Source organism: Amblyomma maculatum, chromosome 1 (assembly GCF_055883805.1).
Source record: "Amblyomma maculatum isolate TAMU_Amacu chromosome 1, ASM5588380v1, whole genome shotgun sequence".
Taxonomy (NCBI): Eukaryota; Metazoa; Arthropoda; class Arachnida; order Ixodida; family Ixodidae; genus Amblyomma; species Amblyomma maculatum.
This window is the reverse complement of record NC_139344.1, coordinates 79,616,327-79,636,159: the sequence shown is the minus strand read 5'-3', so window position 1 is coordinate 79,636,159 and position 19,833 is coordinate 79,616,327. Positions and strand designations below refer to the sequence as shown.

Here is a 19,833-nt window from a genome sequence, read left to right as displayed (position 1 = left end):
ATAAACTTGTATCAAATTTGCTTTTGGGTTGGGTCGGGTTGGGTTGTGGGAATTCAAAAGGCCCATCAATCAGTAGTTTGCATGAACCACAGGCTACACTGAGTGAATCCTCGAATTGACGAGCATTTTCTGCTGACACTATGCAGTGTGTCCTCTTTGCTGCCTTTCTCTATTGCTGTGTACTTAGTACAATTTTGGAATGCACTCATAGATGCATGTGCCCTCCACTCCTGGTTTCACAGTGGAGATGTGAGGAGAGTTTGTTTGAGGCAACTATGGCCTTGCAGTCAGAAAGAGGGAATGCATGGGAAGAGGTAGGAAGTCCAGTTAGTAAAGTGTTGGTTGGTAAAGTTGGCAAGTAAGTTATAAAAGCGCAATGTTGTGAAATTGGATAGCTATGGTGTATTTAAATTTCTTGTGCACTGTGGAAAGGCTGCAGACCCTTGCTGCTTTTCCATTGAAGCCTTTTTTATTGTATATTTTAGGAAAAAGACAAGAAATACATGCTCCCTCTGGATGGCTTGAAGATTAAGGATATTGAGGCTGGCTTCATGTCTCGAAGGAATACATTCGCACTTTTTAACCCTGACCAAAGGTAAATTTTTCTTTGTTTGGCATGTAACCTTTTATGTTTTGTTGCGTGTTAATTTCTTGTTCAGTGGTTCCTGATCATTTGGATATGTAGCCTAGTTTGCTTGAGCCTTGGGTAACATGGGCACTGAAACAAGCGCTCTATATAAGGTACGACAGTGAGTCAGGCAATCCGTAGTAGCAAAACCACTGAGGAAGCAAATTTTTTGCATTCTCGCGAGAACTTCACTGTTGCAAAAATGGACAAAAGTGCATCCATTAAATTCCGCAACCGAAATTAAATGAAGTTGCCTCTTTCACCCTGCTCGACTTTGCTGTGGAAGAGCTTCACGACATTAAACTTTAGATTCCTTCCCGCAGCTTCGGTATTATCACGTGAAACATTACATGCCTATGTAGTTGCCAACTGATGTGCTAGCAAAACGCCATTTTCAGAAGAAAAAAAATTTTTTGCTATCTTCATCATTGTCCAACTGACCAAATGTAGACAGCAACAGCTGTGCTGACGCTTGCTAGTAGAAACGTATAGGCTCAAGTTGCTGGATGAGTTTGCCGCTGCAATTTTCTTACATCTGGGTTCCCAACTTGCTCATGTGCCAAGAAAATTTTGCAGGTCACTATCACAAACTTCTGTTTATGCGGGACTGCTCTTTGCTGTTTGAGAGGGGGCAGATGCATTGATAATACAGTACTGAATGTTTGCTCAAATAGTTTAATATGTGATATTTGATTCAATCGTAATGTTTGGTATTTGGAACCCTGCATGTATTCATATCAGGTGAACATTTCTGGAATACTTGTTTCACGCGTTTTTGGTTCATTATGCTTTCTCCGGGAAGGCATTGTAGTGTGCATATGCAGCCAAAAGCAGTTCGCTTCACACGCACACCGTGGTCTCGTGGAGTTGCAATCAAAAACAGCAATGGTAGGCAGGTGGTGATGAAAGGTGGTAGAATGGCACGACTTACATGCTTCTCGCTCACCACGTAGCTTGGCTGAACAAGTGGCAAACCAAACTCACCGGTCCTCTAGCTTCAGATCCAAATGCGACAAGTGCTAATTCAAATTGTTATTAGTGGAACTGATTTTTGTAAGAATTGACATGGTGAAGCTCAATGAATCGTGGTGGAAACTGCCGCGAGCAGGAGGCGCATAATACCTGTGGCCCAGCCAAGCCTACCTCCGACCTGCAGATAGGTAGGCTGCGTGGTTTAATTTATGCCCTCAATATAGGATGGTCATTTGTGCTAAAGATGTGCATTTTTTGGCATATGGAGCCCAATGAATTGTGGCAGAAACATGCATTGGTACGAGGTATGCAATACCCAAGGCTTGCTGAGCATTCCTAGACCCTACAAATTAGTCGGCCACACGTGTAGTATCAATGTCTCTGCAGCATTGTGGGCTGTACCTCTGCTTGTGAGAAGCGGTTACAGCAGCATGAGAGGCAAGTCCGGGGAAAGTGCACCTTGTACGGTCACTGCATGCAGCGTGTGTTGTACTGAGTATGCTAGTGAAAGTCTTATTTGATATCAATGTGTAGAGATTTTTGAGGGGCTGCTAAAAGGATTTTTAGTAACAATTTGAGTTGCATAATTGCTGCAGTTGATTGGAGTGTATTGCATTTTTACCCTACTTTCGTTTAACAGCAAGCAAGGATTCTTGACTGGCATGGTACTACAGTCAAATCTCGATATAACGAATCCCGCGGGACCGTGAAAAATCATTCGTTATTTTGAAATATCGTTGTAATGAAAAGTCTGCGATTATAAGCCAGTGGTCAAACCTAGGTATGAAAATGACGTACCTTGGCAGTAGGCACGTGTGTCGACAAGCAAAACCTCAAGTGAAAAGGTTGCACTAACTCCAAAGCTGATTTATTTGAAGAAATCCATTATTTTCTTCTGCCGCGTGCAGCAAACACGACCGCGCACTACATTACACCACTACAGCACATACACTTTCCGCTTTCCGGAACACCTCATCGTGTGCGTGATTGCACCGAGCGATGAAAGTATGGACTTCGTTCATGTGCAAAAAAAACAAACAAAAAACATCTGAGTTTTTTATGACCCCATCTTCAATGCTCCCTGAGCTTTGAAAATCTTGTCTCGGTCTTTCATAATGATCGCGGCAGTCGATGGGGCAATGCTAGCTGTCTGTAGAGGCCAAATCGCTTTTTCCCTGCGTCGATTTCTTGCAGTGAAAGCAGCTGCGTTCATATCTTCTTGGCACTTCGCTGGTTAATATCATCGCCAATCTCGCACAAACTTCGCAATAAGATAATCAGCGGCAAAAAAAAAAAAAAAAAAACCCGTCCCGCATGCGCGAACGCACGAACGACCGAGTCGCGTATGGCACACAACACAGGAAGCAAAAAAACGCAGGCAGCTAGGCCTGCTGGCTACTGCGTAATAAACCATAGCTTCATGGTGGTGCTAGGAGCTGGTCCTAGATGTCCTGATGATGATAGCTACAGCCCACAGACCATACACACAGAAATGGCGGTTTCTGTTTCGTTTCACGCGAGAGTTGCAAGCTGCGGTGCTGTTAATTTTAGCCAAATTCGTAATACTGATGTTCCAAAATTATAGAACAAGAAACAAAATACGTTCATTATTCTGAAATATACGCTATTTTGAAATTGGTAATTCTGAAATAGTTTTACATTGAAAACATGGCAAATCTGCCGGGGATTCTTAAAAAATTTGTTAATTTGAAAAGCTCGTTAATGTGGTGTTTGTAGTAACGAGATTTCACGGCTGGGATACTAAGATCACTGAAATAAAAGCAACCTTTTAAATTCTCATCTCAATGCGGGGCTTTTCAGTTTTATGTACTTGGCAGGTACTCATGAATTGTAGCAGCCTTTGGCGCACTTTAATTGTAATAGGGGCATGTTGCACATAGGTACGATCCCTTCGCTCACTTAAGCAACTTACTGTTGTGTTGTCCCAGGGGTTTCATTTCAGGTTAAAGTAAAAGAGGTTTTGTGCTTGGCTTTTGCTGGTTCCTGTATTTTCCTTCTTAAGAGAAAGTAGGCTTCAAAGCAGCAGATTCCATGTCCAAGAGCAGTGGCACAAAGGGGCATACAGTAGTTTGCCTAGTGCTTAGCTGGGGAAGAGGCAGGTTGTGATGTGGAGACTGTGCATGGCCCCCTACTGGAGGAACGTATACAAGGACTACAAGCAGCTGGAACTGTCATGCGAGAGCCAGGAGGAGGTGGACTCGTGGAAGGCATCGTTCCTGCGAGCTGGCGTGTACCCAGAGCGGGCACAGAGTGCTGCAGGGGACGGCGAGGGGGGCACGGATGGCGGAGGCCCTGAGGGCAGTGGGTCGTCCATGGATCCGCAACTGGAGCGCCAGGTGGAGACCATCCGCAACCTGGTGGACTCTTACATGCGCATCATCACCAAGACCTTTCGCGACCTGGTGCCGAAGATTATCATGCACCTCACCATCAACGATGTGAGTCTCGTTTTGTGACATTGCATGCCGTGCTCCCCCTCATGTTGCTGATCCTTAGTATTGAGTGCAGAGGTCAGCTTATCTGTGAACAGTTTTCCTGTCTTAGGGCTGTAAAGTACATGAGATGCTTACAGACACTTGTAGACTGGCTGCAGCATGAAATGCTTGTGTCGTTCACTAATATTTGTAATAGCTCTTTGGGCTTCATCTTTTGCCCGTCTGTGACTTCACTTGTTATTGCTGTCATCAATGTCATTGCTGCCATGCGTAGTGAAAAGTTGTTTCCACATTTCTCTTAATGCTCAGGGCATTCTGTGGCCATATCATTAGTCTTGCTTTTAAAGGTGATGTTACAGTCTTAGATTCGAGCTTCCTTGACACACATCTTCTTTATATATGCCTAGTATGGTCTTCTTTCTCCTCTAGTTCCTCAGCATTTATTAAAACTGTCTGAGGAGTGTTTATTGTTTAATTACGGTTGCTCTTGCCTTGTTGCTATCCAGGAATTTGTTGTCAACCTGGTGAAGAAATGGGTTATGTACACATTCCAGTGCGTACTGCCAAGTACGTTGCTTCACATGTTCATGAGTATTTGGTATGAATCATAGCATTGCGAGTGAGATGAAGAAATGTTTTGCATACCTAGTGGTGGTACAAATTAGTCATGCAAGGTAGACTAAGCAGTGACTCCTTCTTTTGCTTCCTCTTGCTCTTCGTGGCTGTCTGTGCTTGCCTACTTCTGAGCATTGTCTTGCTTTCTTTCCATTAATTTTACTAGAATTCTGTGTGTGAAGCAAATATGAATGGTAATTTAGAATAATTTCAGGTATTTTCAAATTATTTCAATTGTTAGTAATTCAAACTAAAGAAAAATACTTTTCCACAAAGTACAGCTGTGAAAAGCAGAGCTACTGCAAACAAATTTTGTTTTTGCCCATCATAAGATTAATTTACTAATATCTGCAAGGTGTACCTAACAATTCCTCACAGTTGCATTTAGTGAAAAAAGTTTACTATCATAGTTGACTTGGTGCTCACATGACTAAGGAGCCTACTAAATGCTGTCATGGATCACACTAAGGACCCCATGCAGGTATATCCTCACTGAAGGACTTCCTCTAGTGATTGGTTGGGTTGAGAGGTGAAGCAAAAGGTATAGATGGCAAATTATAACAAGATTGTCTGCACAACGATCGAAAAAGTAGCAACCTAAGCTGCAATACTAGTGGGACCATTCGTTCCATGCTCCCTTGTGATGTGTGAAGACAAAGTGCTGGTTGTGAAATGCCTCCACGAAGTAGCATTCACTACAACAAAGAGCTTTTGTGTATTGGCTTCACCGAATCGCAAGCCCCATGATAGGCCCAAAACTTGTTTCAAATTGAAGATGTGAAAACGAAACCGTACCATGAGATGACCCAGTGCGTACACCGCATATTGCCGTTCCCCGAAAACTGCAGCAACGGAAGTGCCGGGTGCTTCACTCAGAAATAAAACACAACCTTACATTGTGTTCGAGCATGAAGCGCAGTACAAAAATTGAAATGCAGTATTAATAAAAAAAATTATGAATTAAAATTACTTACTGTAAAGAGCGCAATACATCGGTGGCGTCTGTCGGGCCATCTTTGCGACGTTGAAAAAGTTAACTTGAAAAATCGACACGGCGTAAATCTGTAAAAAAGTTTAAAACATGTTAAAAGGTGAATGTTGCTTAGAGCTTTTTCAGAACGCAACCTAAAGGTAACATTGCATTCATTGAAGACAGGAATCGATTACGGTGAAGGTAATTGTACAGTACAACCTCGTTAATTCGAAGTCATCGGGACCGCGAGAAATCTTCGAATTAAGCGGATTTTCGAATTAACCGAACACACCAAGAAATAAGACTTAGGCAAAAAAATTCGTTGCAGGAACGTGTTACCTTTATTCGGCATATTTTGAATTACTACTGAAAGTAATCAGAGATGCTGGTTTGCAGTGTCCGGTAGTTTGAGGCTCCTAAGGTCACGAAGAGTCGGACACGACTGAACGACTAAACTGAACTGAAGGTCATGCTCTCGAGTTGGTCAAATAGACGAAACATCTCTGAACTTCCACCGCGGCACTCAACAAAACTGCGGATAACGTTCAGCGATCCGATAACTTCACCAAGAGCAGGTGCTCGGGGAGGCTCGTCGGTGTCGTCATCGCTATCGTCGCTGTCATCGCGCATGTTCGTACCAGCAGTGATCTCACTCTCCAAGTCAGAGTAGCCAGTCTGCTCTTCGCTCTCAATGTTGATATACTCGGCGAAGCCGACTGCGTTGGACTCATCCTCTGCGCAGAGCGCATTGATGCGGTCGCAATACTCTGCTCCTTCTTCGTCAAGAGTAGTAGTACATGGGTGGTCTGCATCGGCATCAACAGTGCTTTCACTGGAAAAACCAACGTGTTCAAAACACCGCCTGATCAATGTGGGCTCCACTTGTTTCCAAGCGTACACCGTGAGGCATATGGCTCCGAGGAGGTCGATGGAGTACTCCTTGCCATTGTCGTAGCAAAGGAGCATGCGCTTGAGCAGGTGGTACCGATAAATCTTCCTAGTGTGGTGAATGACGCCTTGGTCCATCGGCTGTGAGATCGAAGTGGTGTTCGGAGGTAAAAATACCATCCTGATGGCCTGGAGATGTGGGATGTCGCTATGTGCCGGGCAGTTGTCGACGACAAATAGGACATTCCTGCCCGTGGCCGCGAACTTGCGGTCAAGTTGCCACACGTACTCTTCAAATATTGCACCTGTCATCCAGGCTTTCTTATTGTGCCTGTAGACGAGTTCATCCTTTGGCGGCAGCCGCGCATTTTTGAAGCAGCGAGGCTTCCCCGTCTTCCCGACGACCTGGATCAAGCAGAACTTCTGCTGCAGCGCTAAAGTCTTGTACTTTGGCATTTCTGCGCTGCTACGGTCACAAAGCTAGCACTTCTGCACAGTCCCGCCCAAAAAAACGGCACAGTAGCCGACCCCTAACCACAGCGCACAACACAAAGAAATGGCGCAGGCGAGACCGGCGCGGCGGTGGTGGTGGCGTACTTGCAGCGTCGGAGGCACGGGGGAAGAGTGGGCGAAGCACACCAAGGGATGGAGTGGGGGCGAGGTCACGTGATAAAAACCGGTATGCCCGCCGTGTTGCAGTGAAGCACGTCTTCTCCTCTGCAGGCGCGTGTTTCGGCGGTGCGCGAGGCGCACTGTGGACCGATTTTTGTGCAGAGAGTGCTCCGGCTGGGGCACTTCGCCTATAAATCATCACCATTACTATGTGGCTTTGCCTCGCGGCTCCGTAGGACCGTCGTTTCGTCGGGTTTGCGGCGAAACATGGATCAGGCATTGCCGCATAGCAGTCCAAATTTTCGAATTAACCGGGCTGGCGCAGACCGCCTGTTCGAATTATCCGGCCAAATTTACATTGGAAAATGCGGGACCGCAGAAAACCTTCGAATTATCCGGGATTTCGAATTAACAGAGTTCGAATTATCGAGGTATTACTGTATTGTGTAACCGTTGTCGTACATTCACATGCTGGCTGCGTTCGCGGCTGGTTTTTCTGCTGTTAAGAACAAAAAACATGGTATAGTCGAACCCGGATATATCAAATTTTGGTTATAGCGAACTCACAGAATATCCCCTTGAACATCCCATGCAAAAGTATAGGAAAGCCGCGTCATATATCGAACTCAATTTCATCGGTCATTCGATATATCGAACTCCGCACCACGCACTGGAAAGTGTGCCTTTCCCAAAGACGATCGCATCACCCTTGGCCGTTTGCCGCGTTACGTTTTCAAGTTTTCAAGCCAAGCGCATAAGTAATGAGAGGGGACAGTTCGGCTAGGGCAGCGCCGCACCGCGCCCATTCCCTAAAGGCGAGCGCATTTGCGGTTGTCGTTTCCCGCGCGCCAGCATGACGTTTGCAAGCCATGTGCGTGAATGAACCAGAGAGAACCGGTGGGAACGAGAGGGGAAAAATGCGACAGAGCGAAGCGCAAGGGTGTGCCCATTCTTTTGCTGAGCTATCTCTCTCCTTCCTCTTTCCCGGCCTTCGTTCGCAGTAGCACGTGCTACGCATGCACCAAGCCAGCTCAACTCGTTTTCAGACAGAACGTCGGAAGCTTTCTCCAGCGCGTGTTGCGAACCCTCTGCGTGCGGCGGCTGACCTGGCTATGGCGCCTGCGGAAGTCAAGAAGCGGCAGATCTATTTTTTTTTTATTTTTTTTTTGCGAGAGTCGTTTGTTCTTATCGTTGTGCTGTAAGCGCGGTGTAGCGTAAGATATGGCGTTACGAAGGCATTTTTTTTTTTGTGGGAGTCGTTTATCTTTGCATGTATGAATCAACGCAAGCACGTGGTCAGCTGCTATCATGATACCGGCTTTTAGCATTTTTCGCTTCAAACAGCATTTGTAGCTACTGTATCACGCTTTTCAATGATTTTGTGGCAGTGGACTACGCCCGCCCCAAGCGCGGCGTGATAAATCGAACCAGGCTTGTGCAATCAAGCCATCACGGGCAGTCTGCAAAGTTCGCTACCCCCTGCCGCAGTAGCTATCAAAGCTATTAAAAGATAAACACTCTGCGATGTTATCACTGCGCGACATCTTGGCACGATGCCAAGAAATGAGCTGTGGATGAGACGACCGAAACGGAGTGCGACATGCAAGCGAAAACGCTGGCAATTTCTGCCGCGACGACACAGCAACCTTGTTTTGAGCTGCCGCGGTGGCTCGAACAGCAGAGGGACAACGGCAGAGGAACAAGGGACAGACGCAGTTCCAACAAGTTGGAAATTTTTTGCTCTGTCGCTGCCGCTCGTCGCTGAGATTGCTTAATCGCTTGCATGTGAGCGAGCTGGCCTTAACGCTTTTTTTTTTCCTCCAAATTCTCGGTTGCCAAAGTGGAGGGTGGGTTCATTATGCGAGTAAGTTAATTACGCGAGAAATACGGTATCGTTTTTTCGCATCGTAAGTGCCGTCCCAAGCCGATTTCTGTATATCGAATTATCGATATATCGAACTATTTCGCGATCCCCTTCGAGTTCGATATATCCAGGTTCGACTGTATTATGCTACCTAAAGGGGAACATACCCCAGGAAATATGGTCGTAATTTATTTGAATGTTGTGAATTTAAAAAATAAAAAATTGTACCTACAGAAATCGAACACGTCTTACAATCGGGTATGTGGTTTTAATCCATTGCACCACAGAAGCGACTGGTAATACGGGTTTTAAATGTGCTCTTATTCGTTTTGATTCAACATACTAAAGATGGCTCGACGGATGCAACTGGCATGATCAGAGGATTACTGCAAGCAATTTTAATCCAGCAAACCATTTTATTGCGTATGCATTTTAATTTATGCACTGCAGTGTATACTCAAAAAAACATATATAGCTCTAGTGACTTCCTTTTTGTTGGGTTTTATTTTTTAGTAACGCCGCCCGGCACTTTTGTTGCTGCAGTTTTCAGGGAATGGCAATATGCACGTACACCGTGCTGAATGCGTTGCATTTGTGCAGGCTTGTTTCAAGCCCATTTTTCTCTTACTTTTTTTTCATGTTTACTGTGGTCAAAGATGTGCAGTTTCTGGATTCTTACTGCCATAAATTGTGAGTGATCACTGCGAAGCAACTGCAGCAGTGCACTCGTGCCACATTTTAACTCCTTTTTAAGGTAGCCAGCTTCTGATTGATCGGTGCTGGAAAATGTGCTGGGTATATCTCGTGCTCTCTGGCACACATTGTCTGCTGTAAACAAACTTAATTACTGGTTAAAATAAATAAACGATAAATTTAATTGACCACGATGAGATGTTGGAAGCAAGTGTGGTGCTGAAGAAAACGTTTTGCAGACTTCCGCTTGAATCCGCTGATTTCAGCAAAGTAGTCGCACTGGTTCTTGGAGCGGCTTTGGCTTAGTGACTGCACCCTAGTCTGCCATTAGGAATATGCCGCATGCAATTACAGTTTGCCATTGGAATGGCCTTGCTACGAAGAGAGCAGGAAAGTTGATCTGAAAATGCTCCGAATCTGTATTTGGAATTCACCATATGTTCACTTCTGAACACATTTTGTTTTCCTGCTAAGTGGTATTCAGGCTACACAAGAACTTTACTGTGGACGGCCTGACGTAGCGTGACTATGAGCTTGTCTACTATATTGTTCTTCTCATTTTTTTTAATGAAGTTCACTGCTTGAAAATGTGTTCAGTACGCTCCATGGAATGTTTCCTCTTGTCACATTTCTTTAAAACTTAACTTTATAGCCTGGTAAGTGCACTGTTGTTCAGTAAAACCTTGGTAATTTGATATAGGTTAATTCTAGATTCTTGATAAATTATGGAATTGTTGTAGTCCCACAATTTTCTGAGCTAGTAACTTGCAGTGGCTATTGTTAATACAAAGATCAGAGGTGCTATGCGGTAGCTGCTGAATTCATGGTCGACTGAGAATGCAATGTCATGCCACTGTAATAGGCATGCAAGCTTTGCTGCATAATGCCAAATTGGGCTCTTAAATGCCTCACACTCCATTGTACAGACAGTGGTGCCACTCGTGACTTGGAGGATGGCATGGGAACTTCATGCTGGCTGAAGCGACCTTGTAATTGATTGACACCTGACCGCTGTTGTGCTTTGCAGCGTCTATCAGGCTGTAGCCACTCTAGCCCAGATACACAGTCACCTCTATTTTGTGCACAACACTGAATTTATCGGTATAAAATAAATCGTGCTAGCCTTGGATTGTTTGAATGAATCATGCATGCTCTCTTCTTGAAACTCCTTTTCGATAGACAGCTGCTCTTATGTATACTCCCTATACCCGTTTTACGCGCAGTTGCAACTGCCGTTGAGTTTTTCCAACTGACGTTGAGCTGAACAGCAGTCTGCTGCAGTTACACGTCACTTCTTGCAAAACTCTTTTCTTTCTGAATCACTGGATTCTGCCACATACGAGCAGTTTAGTAACGAAAAAAGTGGTTTTAATATTACAACTATTGGGCAGTATTTTCACAACTGAGCACTACACAGAACAAAGACAATTCATATGAGGCACGTCTGGCTCCACCACTTGGTTATCATTTTTCCACTGCCACTTCGCATACTTCAGTATTTACGCTCACTTGATTAGTAAAAGTTGCTGATCAGATGGCAGTTGGAGATGCCACCGACTTGGCCGATGTGGCATGTTCTCTTACTGTTATCTTCTCAGTTGACCAGTTAAACTGCGACCCCTGACCTCAGCTGGATTGAACTGCCGTTGAAATCTCGACTACAGTTGACTGTCGTGTAACACCACTAACTGCTGTTCAATTCAACTGATGGTCAGCTGAACTGCTGTTGAAAACGCCCATGTAACAAGAGTATTATATTTGTGCCACACCACTAGTCTGATGTATCTGACCTTGGCCACTGGTTTTGTATGTGCTGCAAATGTCATATATGGTTTCATACGTGCTGCAAATGTCATAGTATAACATGAGCAGCAAGCCCTTTGCCAATTGCAGTTACATTTAGAGAAACGAGTGACCATCATCAGATTCATCGGAACTAGCATGACCAATTTCAGGTGACCAGCGATGGCATTTTTGAGGTTCTAACATGCTGCAGAAGGAGATCATGTCGACACACCTTTGTTAATTGCAGTGATAGGATAGGATGTGAAAACTCATTTAATACGAATACATATTTTACTTTGCCCACGGGGCTTAAATTGAAAATTTTCTACTTTATATCTTCTTCATTCATGTGAGGAACATGCCTCGATGGCAAAAGAAATTCTTGCCCATATAATTATGCAAGTCCTGAGGAGTTCTCATGCGTTGGCAATGCAACTCTACACTGCTTCACAGCCAGGTGAATAGGCATTCTGTGATGCATGATCATAAAGGAAAAATTATAATACTTCTCTGTCTTGGTTTAATGGCTCTAGTACAAACTGTGTGGGACCGGCATATTGCACTGTTGACTTGCTTTGCACAAAAAGCTTTTCCTTGTGGATTGGTAGAATTTGTTATTAGTTTGTGCAGTAGTAAGGGTAAAGTCCTAATGCGTTGCCCATCAAAGAGCAGATGACAGCAATGATAACAGACCTGAACATAAATTCGTTTTCTAGCTGTTCCTTCTCTGGTTGAGCTACATGTCAGAATTCTCTCTCCGACAAGATTTAATATTATTGATAATGCCGGCATACATATTGAATTGCTTATTAGTATGCTTGGGCATTTATGTTTGTAATGTTTTCAAGCTGTTTTGAAGGGTTGTTGCTTACTTTGAATTTTTTGCAAATGTTTTCTTGTGCAGACCAAGGAATTCATCTATTCAGAACTACTAGCAGCTCTGTATGCTTCAGGTGATCAGGTAAGCAATAAATTTTAAAATTGCTCACTTGTGTTTTTACCAAAACGCGTACTTGTGTGTTGGCAAGCCACGAATGATTGCAGTTTTTGTTCATTGAGCTGCCAAGTCATTTGTTCACTGCATACATCAGCATTTCTAAGGCTGAGTGCACTATTCAATTCCGCACAGAGAATCAGCTGCCTCGCTTGAACCCCTAAGGTTAGTGAGAAACTCACTGATCAGTTGTCTTTATGCAAAGTTGTGTGTGGTGTTTGTATATGAAAACTCTATGGGAGACCGTGCATTGTCTTGAAGCCGACCCCCCCCCCCCCCCCCTTCCTTCCCCGCTCACACATAAGCACATACAAATAAAAAGGTCGCTGATAACCCTAAATCCCCACTTGCTAAACACGTTTTTCTCTAATTCATGGTGCGGATTGCACGCAAGAAAATGCAGTATATTTCTGCATGCATTATGAAAGCTCCTCTGTTTTTGTTCTGATAGGGTTAACACATTTATTCACACAATACTTTTTCTTGCCGGTATCTTAAAATGGGTGGGCAGTTCATTCAATTTTTCGAGCATGCCCTGAAAGCTTTTGCAAGGCTGAAAAAGTGCAATATAGCATGCATTGCCACATAATACAGATTCCCAAACACATACCCCTCACTATCAATAATAAAAAAAAGTTTCCTTCCTTTTCTTTTTGCTTGACTTATTTTTATGTAGTTCCCTGCAGCATGACATGACAGTGTATGCGCAGCTCAGGGCAATAAACATGCGGCAGTGTAGTCAGAATGGAAACCTTGCTCAAGGCCAAAGTTACAAATTGCACTCTGTTGGGTAGTTTTTATATTAAGGTGAGCTGTTAATTACCTACTGGAAGTTTGTTGTTGCATCTTTGTCCGAGAACGCATCGTCCGCCAGCAAAAGCAAGCTGATGAACAGCACACAGTTGAAATTTTTATAACCAGCTCCAGTACACAAATGAATTAATGCTGGTGGTTGAGCACAGCAGTGTCTAAAATTTGAGAATAAAAGGGGGGCTCAATAAGGTAGTACTGAGACCACGCATTCTGGCTTTTTTGACGTCGAAAGCTGGGTTTGAGTGGGCGTGCATGCTCTACCATCACTTTTCATTATTAAGTAGGCATCACATGCGCCTTGAAAGCAATGGTCTGCAGAACAGATTCTTCAGAAGTGTTGTAAGACGTGTGGTACAAAGATGCTGGTGACATGCCTTCCACTCAAACTATTTAGAACCACTGTCACCGCAACATTTGCACCATACAGGGGAAAAAAATAAGAAATCTCAATTCAGCTGCAGCACGGATGGACGGGTGAGCCATGCTAGTGGCGCGCTTCCTGTGGTGATATATGCTTATCTTATAGCATAAATTCGAATTATTGGCTGCATAACAGCCAATAATTCGAAATTGTCAGGTTCAATACATTCTGGCTGATAACTTGTCATTCTTGGCAATTGGCACATGTGGTTGGTGTTGTATGAAAGGTTTGGAATGTATTGAGTGCATGAAGGGCCTGGCACATTAGAGAGAATGTGTGTATATAGCCATATTGGTGTATGTAGCAGTTTTTACTACTCAATTGTTGCCTGCAAAGCGTCTGCTATTCTTAGTAGTGGCTGCTGAAAAGCTTGTGTATTCTGCGGCTGAGTCTCAGTCTGTTACCGCACTTTTGCGTCACTGACTTGTGTGCAGGCTTGTTCTGTTCACATGGCTCCTTCTGTATTGTGCACACTGCCGAAATTCTGGTCTGTTTGATTTTTACGGTACTTGGTGGGGCTGCCACATTTGTGCAGACACAACTCATGGAAGAAAGCCCTGAAGAGGCACAGAAGCGAGATGAAATGCTGCGCATGTACCACGCCTGCAAAGAAGCTCTACGTATCATCGGGGATGTGTCCATGCAGACATCGTATCAGCCAACGCCGCCACCGGTCAAGGATGACTGGCTCAAAATGCAGCCCCCCGATTCGCCACGGTGAGCATTTATAAAACATTATACTTAGTTACATAGGCGGTTTATTTTTTTTTTGCTGAGGCATGTAGCTTTGTATCTTTTCAGCTTGAAGGATGTTGCTTGAAGCCCCCAATCTTCATTGGCGATTCTTCGCTGTTGGTCTCTTGTGTGCTTGCAATGACAGTGAATGGTGACTTTTGTAGATCTCAAGATTGACAACTAATGAACCTCTTGCTTTTTGCAGAATACCTAACCAGGCAGTTCATTTATTAAAATGTACTGGTTTAGTTGGCTGGTTAGCATTATACACAGAGAATCATTATTAATGATTTTTTTTTACTGCATAGTTCTGCTCTCTGTGCCTAGATTTCTTAGGTTGCTGAATAAATACTTAACTGGGATTGTTTTCTCTGTTTATTCCCTGCAAAAATATATTCCTGGCAGTTTGCATGATTGTCTTAAGCTGCAGAAGTGATTGCACTGGTACAGTTGCGACAATAAGCTTGCCGTGTGCTCCCATTGCTGTTGAGCAAATAAAGTAGAAAACAGCCAGAGAAAACATGCTGAGGTAGTATGGTAAAGATATATTCCTATTCATAACCAAAAAAAATTGTAGCTGATGCTTTGAGATGTTCATTGAGGTAGTGTAATTCTTCCCAAGTGCTTTTTCTTGGAGAGACCTCTGTTGCCCTTTGGGTTTTCGTGGAGGCTATAGAACAAATACAGTGTAGACCGCCTATAACGTGGGTCGTGGGAGCCGTGCAAATAAGTGGTACCACACTATAATTAAAACATTTTTTTTTCCATGTCAGAATACACGCCAGATGAGTAGCTTTCCTTTCAAAAATGCTTTATTTATCACTGCACAAAAAGCAAACCCTCTAAGTCCGCTGTTTGTGATTAGTTTTAGCGTACTGTCAACATACTGTGATCGAGGTTGCAATCATGTATTAATCAAGAGTCTGGCACATTGCAGTGCTGTTTGCCAGCACACACTTTACGCTCAGTTCTGGTGGCATGTTGTGAGCTGTTAAGTTGCCGAATGATTCGTCGTTTTGCCTGGACCATGTTGTGATTGAACTTCTTAAGCCAGCTGCCAAACAATTCTCTGGTTAGCTAGGCCTTCAAATTTGCCTTGTATGTCTCTGGAAGGAGTTCTCTCCTTGAAACATTGAGGCCTCTTCAATTTTCCAATCACAAGCAAGCACCACTCGTCAGTTCTGTCCATGTTGGCACTGAACAAAATAGGGATGCGCTCCTTTGACACCGTGCAGCCGGATCAAGGTCCCCCCTTTTAGTTTGACAGTTTAGTTCGGAATCACGTTGTAGCACAGACCAGCTTTATTGGCATTTGTACACATTCTTTTCGCACATGCTGAGAGTAGCGCCTCAGGATTAAGGGTCGATCCATGCCTGAATGCTGGCATCATTGACTTCTCCATGCTTGCCCAAGATCATTCTGCAACTAATCCCACAGCAATCTATAAACTGCTGAATACACCCATTCCATGGATATAAGCCTTCACGTCCAAACAGGTATGCGGAGTTAGTAGTCTTCACTCATGACATCAGGCTGCTTATTGGGGCATTCTATGCTTGCACTTCTCAGAACTTCCTAAACAAGATCTGAGTGTCTGAATGCTTAGGTGAAAATATCCTTTTTCTTGCGAAAACGTACAGTCTTTCCCTAGCTGCTTTTATAGGTTTTTGTGTTTCTTCCTTCTTCCAGACAGTGGAAGCTGTTGTCAGTGGCACCGTACCTTCTGGCAACCAGAGCTTTTTTTGCACCAGTTTTCTTGTCCTTGATTATGTACCCCTTCATTTCAAGGGATGAGGCCTGTTGTTTGCCTAGCTTTTGAGACACGGATGATGGGGACGGCGTTGGGATGGCAACTCGATGATGAAAGGTGACTTGTAGAACACGCCGATACGCTGCTGCTACTGCACACTCATGCCCCAAACTAACGCAGGTGTGGCCGGTTGTTGGCCAGTCAGACTGGTTTGAAGGCTATGGACCAAATTAGTGGAATCGAAGAGGCACCACTGACAGCAGCATGCTGAACTTACTACAGGTGAAGAACGGAGACACAACCACAACAAGCATTTCCGCTTACTCTTTTACAAACAGAGCAAAGTGCCAGTGAAGGAAAGCATTAGAGTGTAGTGGTGAAAAAATGTGGGTGGTTTGGAAGCATGGAAAGGAAGTGCAATTGACAGAGGGAAGAGTGTAGCTGTTATGCCATTTTATGTAAGGCGGAAACAGTATGCAGAGCCTGCATTTGTGTCGCGCCCTAAACACGTGGTGTGATATGCTGTGCCACGGAGGGAAGCCCGATGTGGCACAGGGAAGCACACTTGCTGTTCTGCACTTTCACCGAGCGGATTTCAAGCCTGTTTTCTAAGTCAGTATTTTGGTTCGCATGACTGCATAATAAGTGGTATGAGTATACATAGTTTTATGAAAGGCACACCAGTGGCTGACAAAAACCGAATTATATCCAGTCCTTGACTTTAAGTGGTTAATTTGTAAGCAGTCTCAATTGTGCAGGTTTTGTATTGAGCACGTCTCGGTAGGGACGCTGTGGTCCAAGGATGCTGGGTATTCCAGCTGAATTCCGGTTCTGCTTTTGCTGTTTCAACTGGTTATGTGCTACAAAGGGTCACTCCTCACAGGGTTCGAAGTCAGAATATAGTCCTTGGTATACAATTTTATGGCACTGTGCGTTAAAATTTCAGGTTACACACATTAGCTAAAGGCCTCCCTATGGACTCTTTCCTGGTTCAGTGTTTCGGAGTGTTATGTGGTGCAGTTTAGTGCCATTTTTTTTATTTCAGTTGGGATGCATGCTGTCATAGCTAGGTTGCTTGTGCAAATGACACTGTGTCGTATGAAATGTGTACCTTTGGTCTGCAGATGGTTGGCTATCCTCTGTTGAGAGTAAAAATTATGTATCTTTGCAAGTTAGGTTGTCGAAGTGCACATATAATTTGTACTTTAAATTTGTTCATCTGATTGGCATACATTAGATTTTGTCAGTTTGGACATTATGCTGCCAAGTAGCACATCAGCTTAAAAGGACAGGCAGGAAAAATTGTAAAATTAAAAGGTGGCATATCAGCATAAGTATCAAGACAGGCTTATCAAAGAAGTAACATTTATTAAAGTGATGTATATAGTGAAATGAGCTTCTGCCTTTTCGGAACATCTTCAAGTGGGAAAGAAAGACTTGACATAGGTCTGACATAGCCACTCATGGCAAATTTGAAGTGCATTAGTACTTTAGCGTAGTTTACGTGTAATGTAGTCCGATGGTGCTCTTTATCTGGCAGTCCGGCCTTTTCAGGGCCATGCTAACTTGAGAAGCAGAGCTACAGCAGAACATATTCAAACACTGATGTGCTACATTTCATACATAGCATGCAATGCTGCCAAGGCTGAGGAGCATAATGAGCACCCTTTGCTATGAGAATAGTGCTCAAGGCTGCTCAAAGCAATAAAACTGCAAACACTGTGAATGTAATTTTAATAAATACGACTTCATTAGTGTTGTTTGAACAGACAAAATTTATGTGCATTTACTGCTGCAGTGTTGAAAGCCTCTTACTTTCAATATCCATCTTAGTTTGTGTCAGCTTTTACGCTGTCCGGATAGCCGGTACTAAGGAAGTGGTGTCTCCCGTTTTAGCCAGAGGTGCTTCACCTGCTCACTTGTTTTTGAAGGTATGTTCTGCAATGTTCTCAAGGCAGTGCAAACAACTTTTTGTCGTAGTCTAAGCAGCGACAAGTTCATGCTTGCTGGAGTAGACAGTCTGTGAAATTGTCGACATTGTGAGTGCTGATATGAGTGTTCGCACGCACTGTCGCGAAGTACAAGCTGGAATGTTCGTCCGGACTCACCTCGCTGAAGCAACCCAGAAGGATTATGCTGTGGAGGCTGTTGCATGACATCTGCTTAAATTTTGAGAAAATGAAAGCTGGCGCTCATCTGTGACGACATTGCTTGGCATCTGTGGTGCTCCAGAACCATCAAAGAATTTCGGAACTGTGCGCCGGCGCCTCAGCTGCCGGTTTAATTGGAAGTGCTTGGAGCAAGGGAACGTATGGAGACATAGATATCCGGTGATTCCAGGTTTCACATTTGTCATTGGAGATGTTTGGCAGATGGGGACATGGCAGGCCTTGCATCAACGGCGAGTTGCTGAACAGTAAAGTCTTGTTTTCTGTTTTCAAGACTGGGGCAATGTTTCTTTATTTCTTAAGCACAATATTCAAAATTTCAGCCAGTGAATATAGCAGTCCACCTGCGTTATTTTTATCATTGCCAGAGTAATGCATCGCAGGTACTTTAAGTCCACCAGAAACGCATGCAGCAATCTTCTTTCTCTGCAGTTAGTTTTGTGTTAAGAAGGCACCAAAGCATTAGCTTGTCTGCGCTTTTTTTTTTTTTTTTTCGCTTTTTATCAATTGCATCACCTCTCATTGCTCCTTGCTTTAAAATAATTCCTATTAAGAAAGGTTGGTCAGACTGCATTTCAAACCTTAATCCTTGAAACGTGTTTGCATGCTGTTCTAACACTTAACTAATGTATCCCTCATGTGCATCCACATGCGGCTTCCAGTATGCACGCTGGTCATGTGCATTTTCACTGCACTTGGAGCTTCACTGCAATGCTTCATTGTGTAGACTGCGTGGTGAAAAATCCTCCAAACATGGTGGGGCTGTTTCTGAAGAGGCATCCCTGTTACTATGTCACATATTGAAAAGGGGAGCAGAGGCCTACAGTTTTGGAGCACTACATCAATGTTCCCGACAGTGTGCGCAAAGCAGGGCACCTGATGAATATGGGGAATACTGTCGTTCTCACTTGGGTTTCAACTGAAATGCAAACAATCGTTGTACAGGTGTTCATTAGATGAAATTACTCTGAAGCGAACGGTTTTGGGCAGCATGTCTATTTGATAACTCGAACTATTGGTAAATCCAAACATTTTTGGTCCCTCGAATGCTGAATTAACGAGAGGTGACTGTGCTGAGGTTAAATGTGAATGGTGTGGCATTCATGTGTGGCTGCTGTGCAGGCCGGCCCCTCCCTCCCCGGGGGGTCCCCGGAGGAATGTGGGATCTTCCCGGGCACCCCCCCCAGTCCCAGCGGCGGCCAGCCGGCCAGCCCCAGTGATCCCATCGCGGCCCGAGTCAACGGGCAGGGCGCCCCCAGCAGCCCCACCCAGGCCTATCAGTGCCGGTTTCCAGGCACCCCTTGTGCCTTCGTGAGTGCCTCAAATTCTTTTTCCTTTTTCTCTGCTCCTGCTTGCTGGCTAATTGGTTGAAGCTAGTGACATGGCCAGCACTTTTGATTTTTCTGAAAAAAACAGGAGTAATTACTGCATTATTACAAAGGTTTTAGTGTTAGTTGGTTGCACA

The 19,833-nt window shown here is 44.1% G+C and overlaps 1 protein-coding gene across 4 annotated transcripts in view; it reads left to right on the top strand.

The window, feature by feature from the left end:
* The window catches only part of shi (dynamin-1 shibire), a 67,747-nt gene that overhangs the window by 30,029 nt on the left and 17,885 nt on the right, over nucleotides 1-19,833 (top strand). For 2 of the 4 annotated variants that reach the window (XM_084588420.1, XM_084588419.1), the window contains exons 14-18: nucleotides 486-596; nucleotides 3,757-4,059; nucleotides 12,391-12,447; nucleotides 14,250-14,431; nucleotides 19,491-19,679. In XM_084588420.1, the coding sequence (XP_084444546.1) occupies nucleotides 486-596; nucleotides 3,757-4,059; nucleotides 12,391-12,447; nucleotides 14,250-14,431; nucleotides 19,491-19,679 (842 nt within the window). The remainder of the gene's footprint in view (nucleotides 1-485; nucleotides 597-3,756; nucleotides 4,060-12,390; nucleotides 12,448-14,249; nucleotides 14,432-19,490; nucleotides 19,680-19,833) is intronic. The other 2 variants (XM_084588418.1, XM_084588421.1) reach the window with 1 other exon arrangement.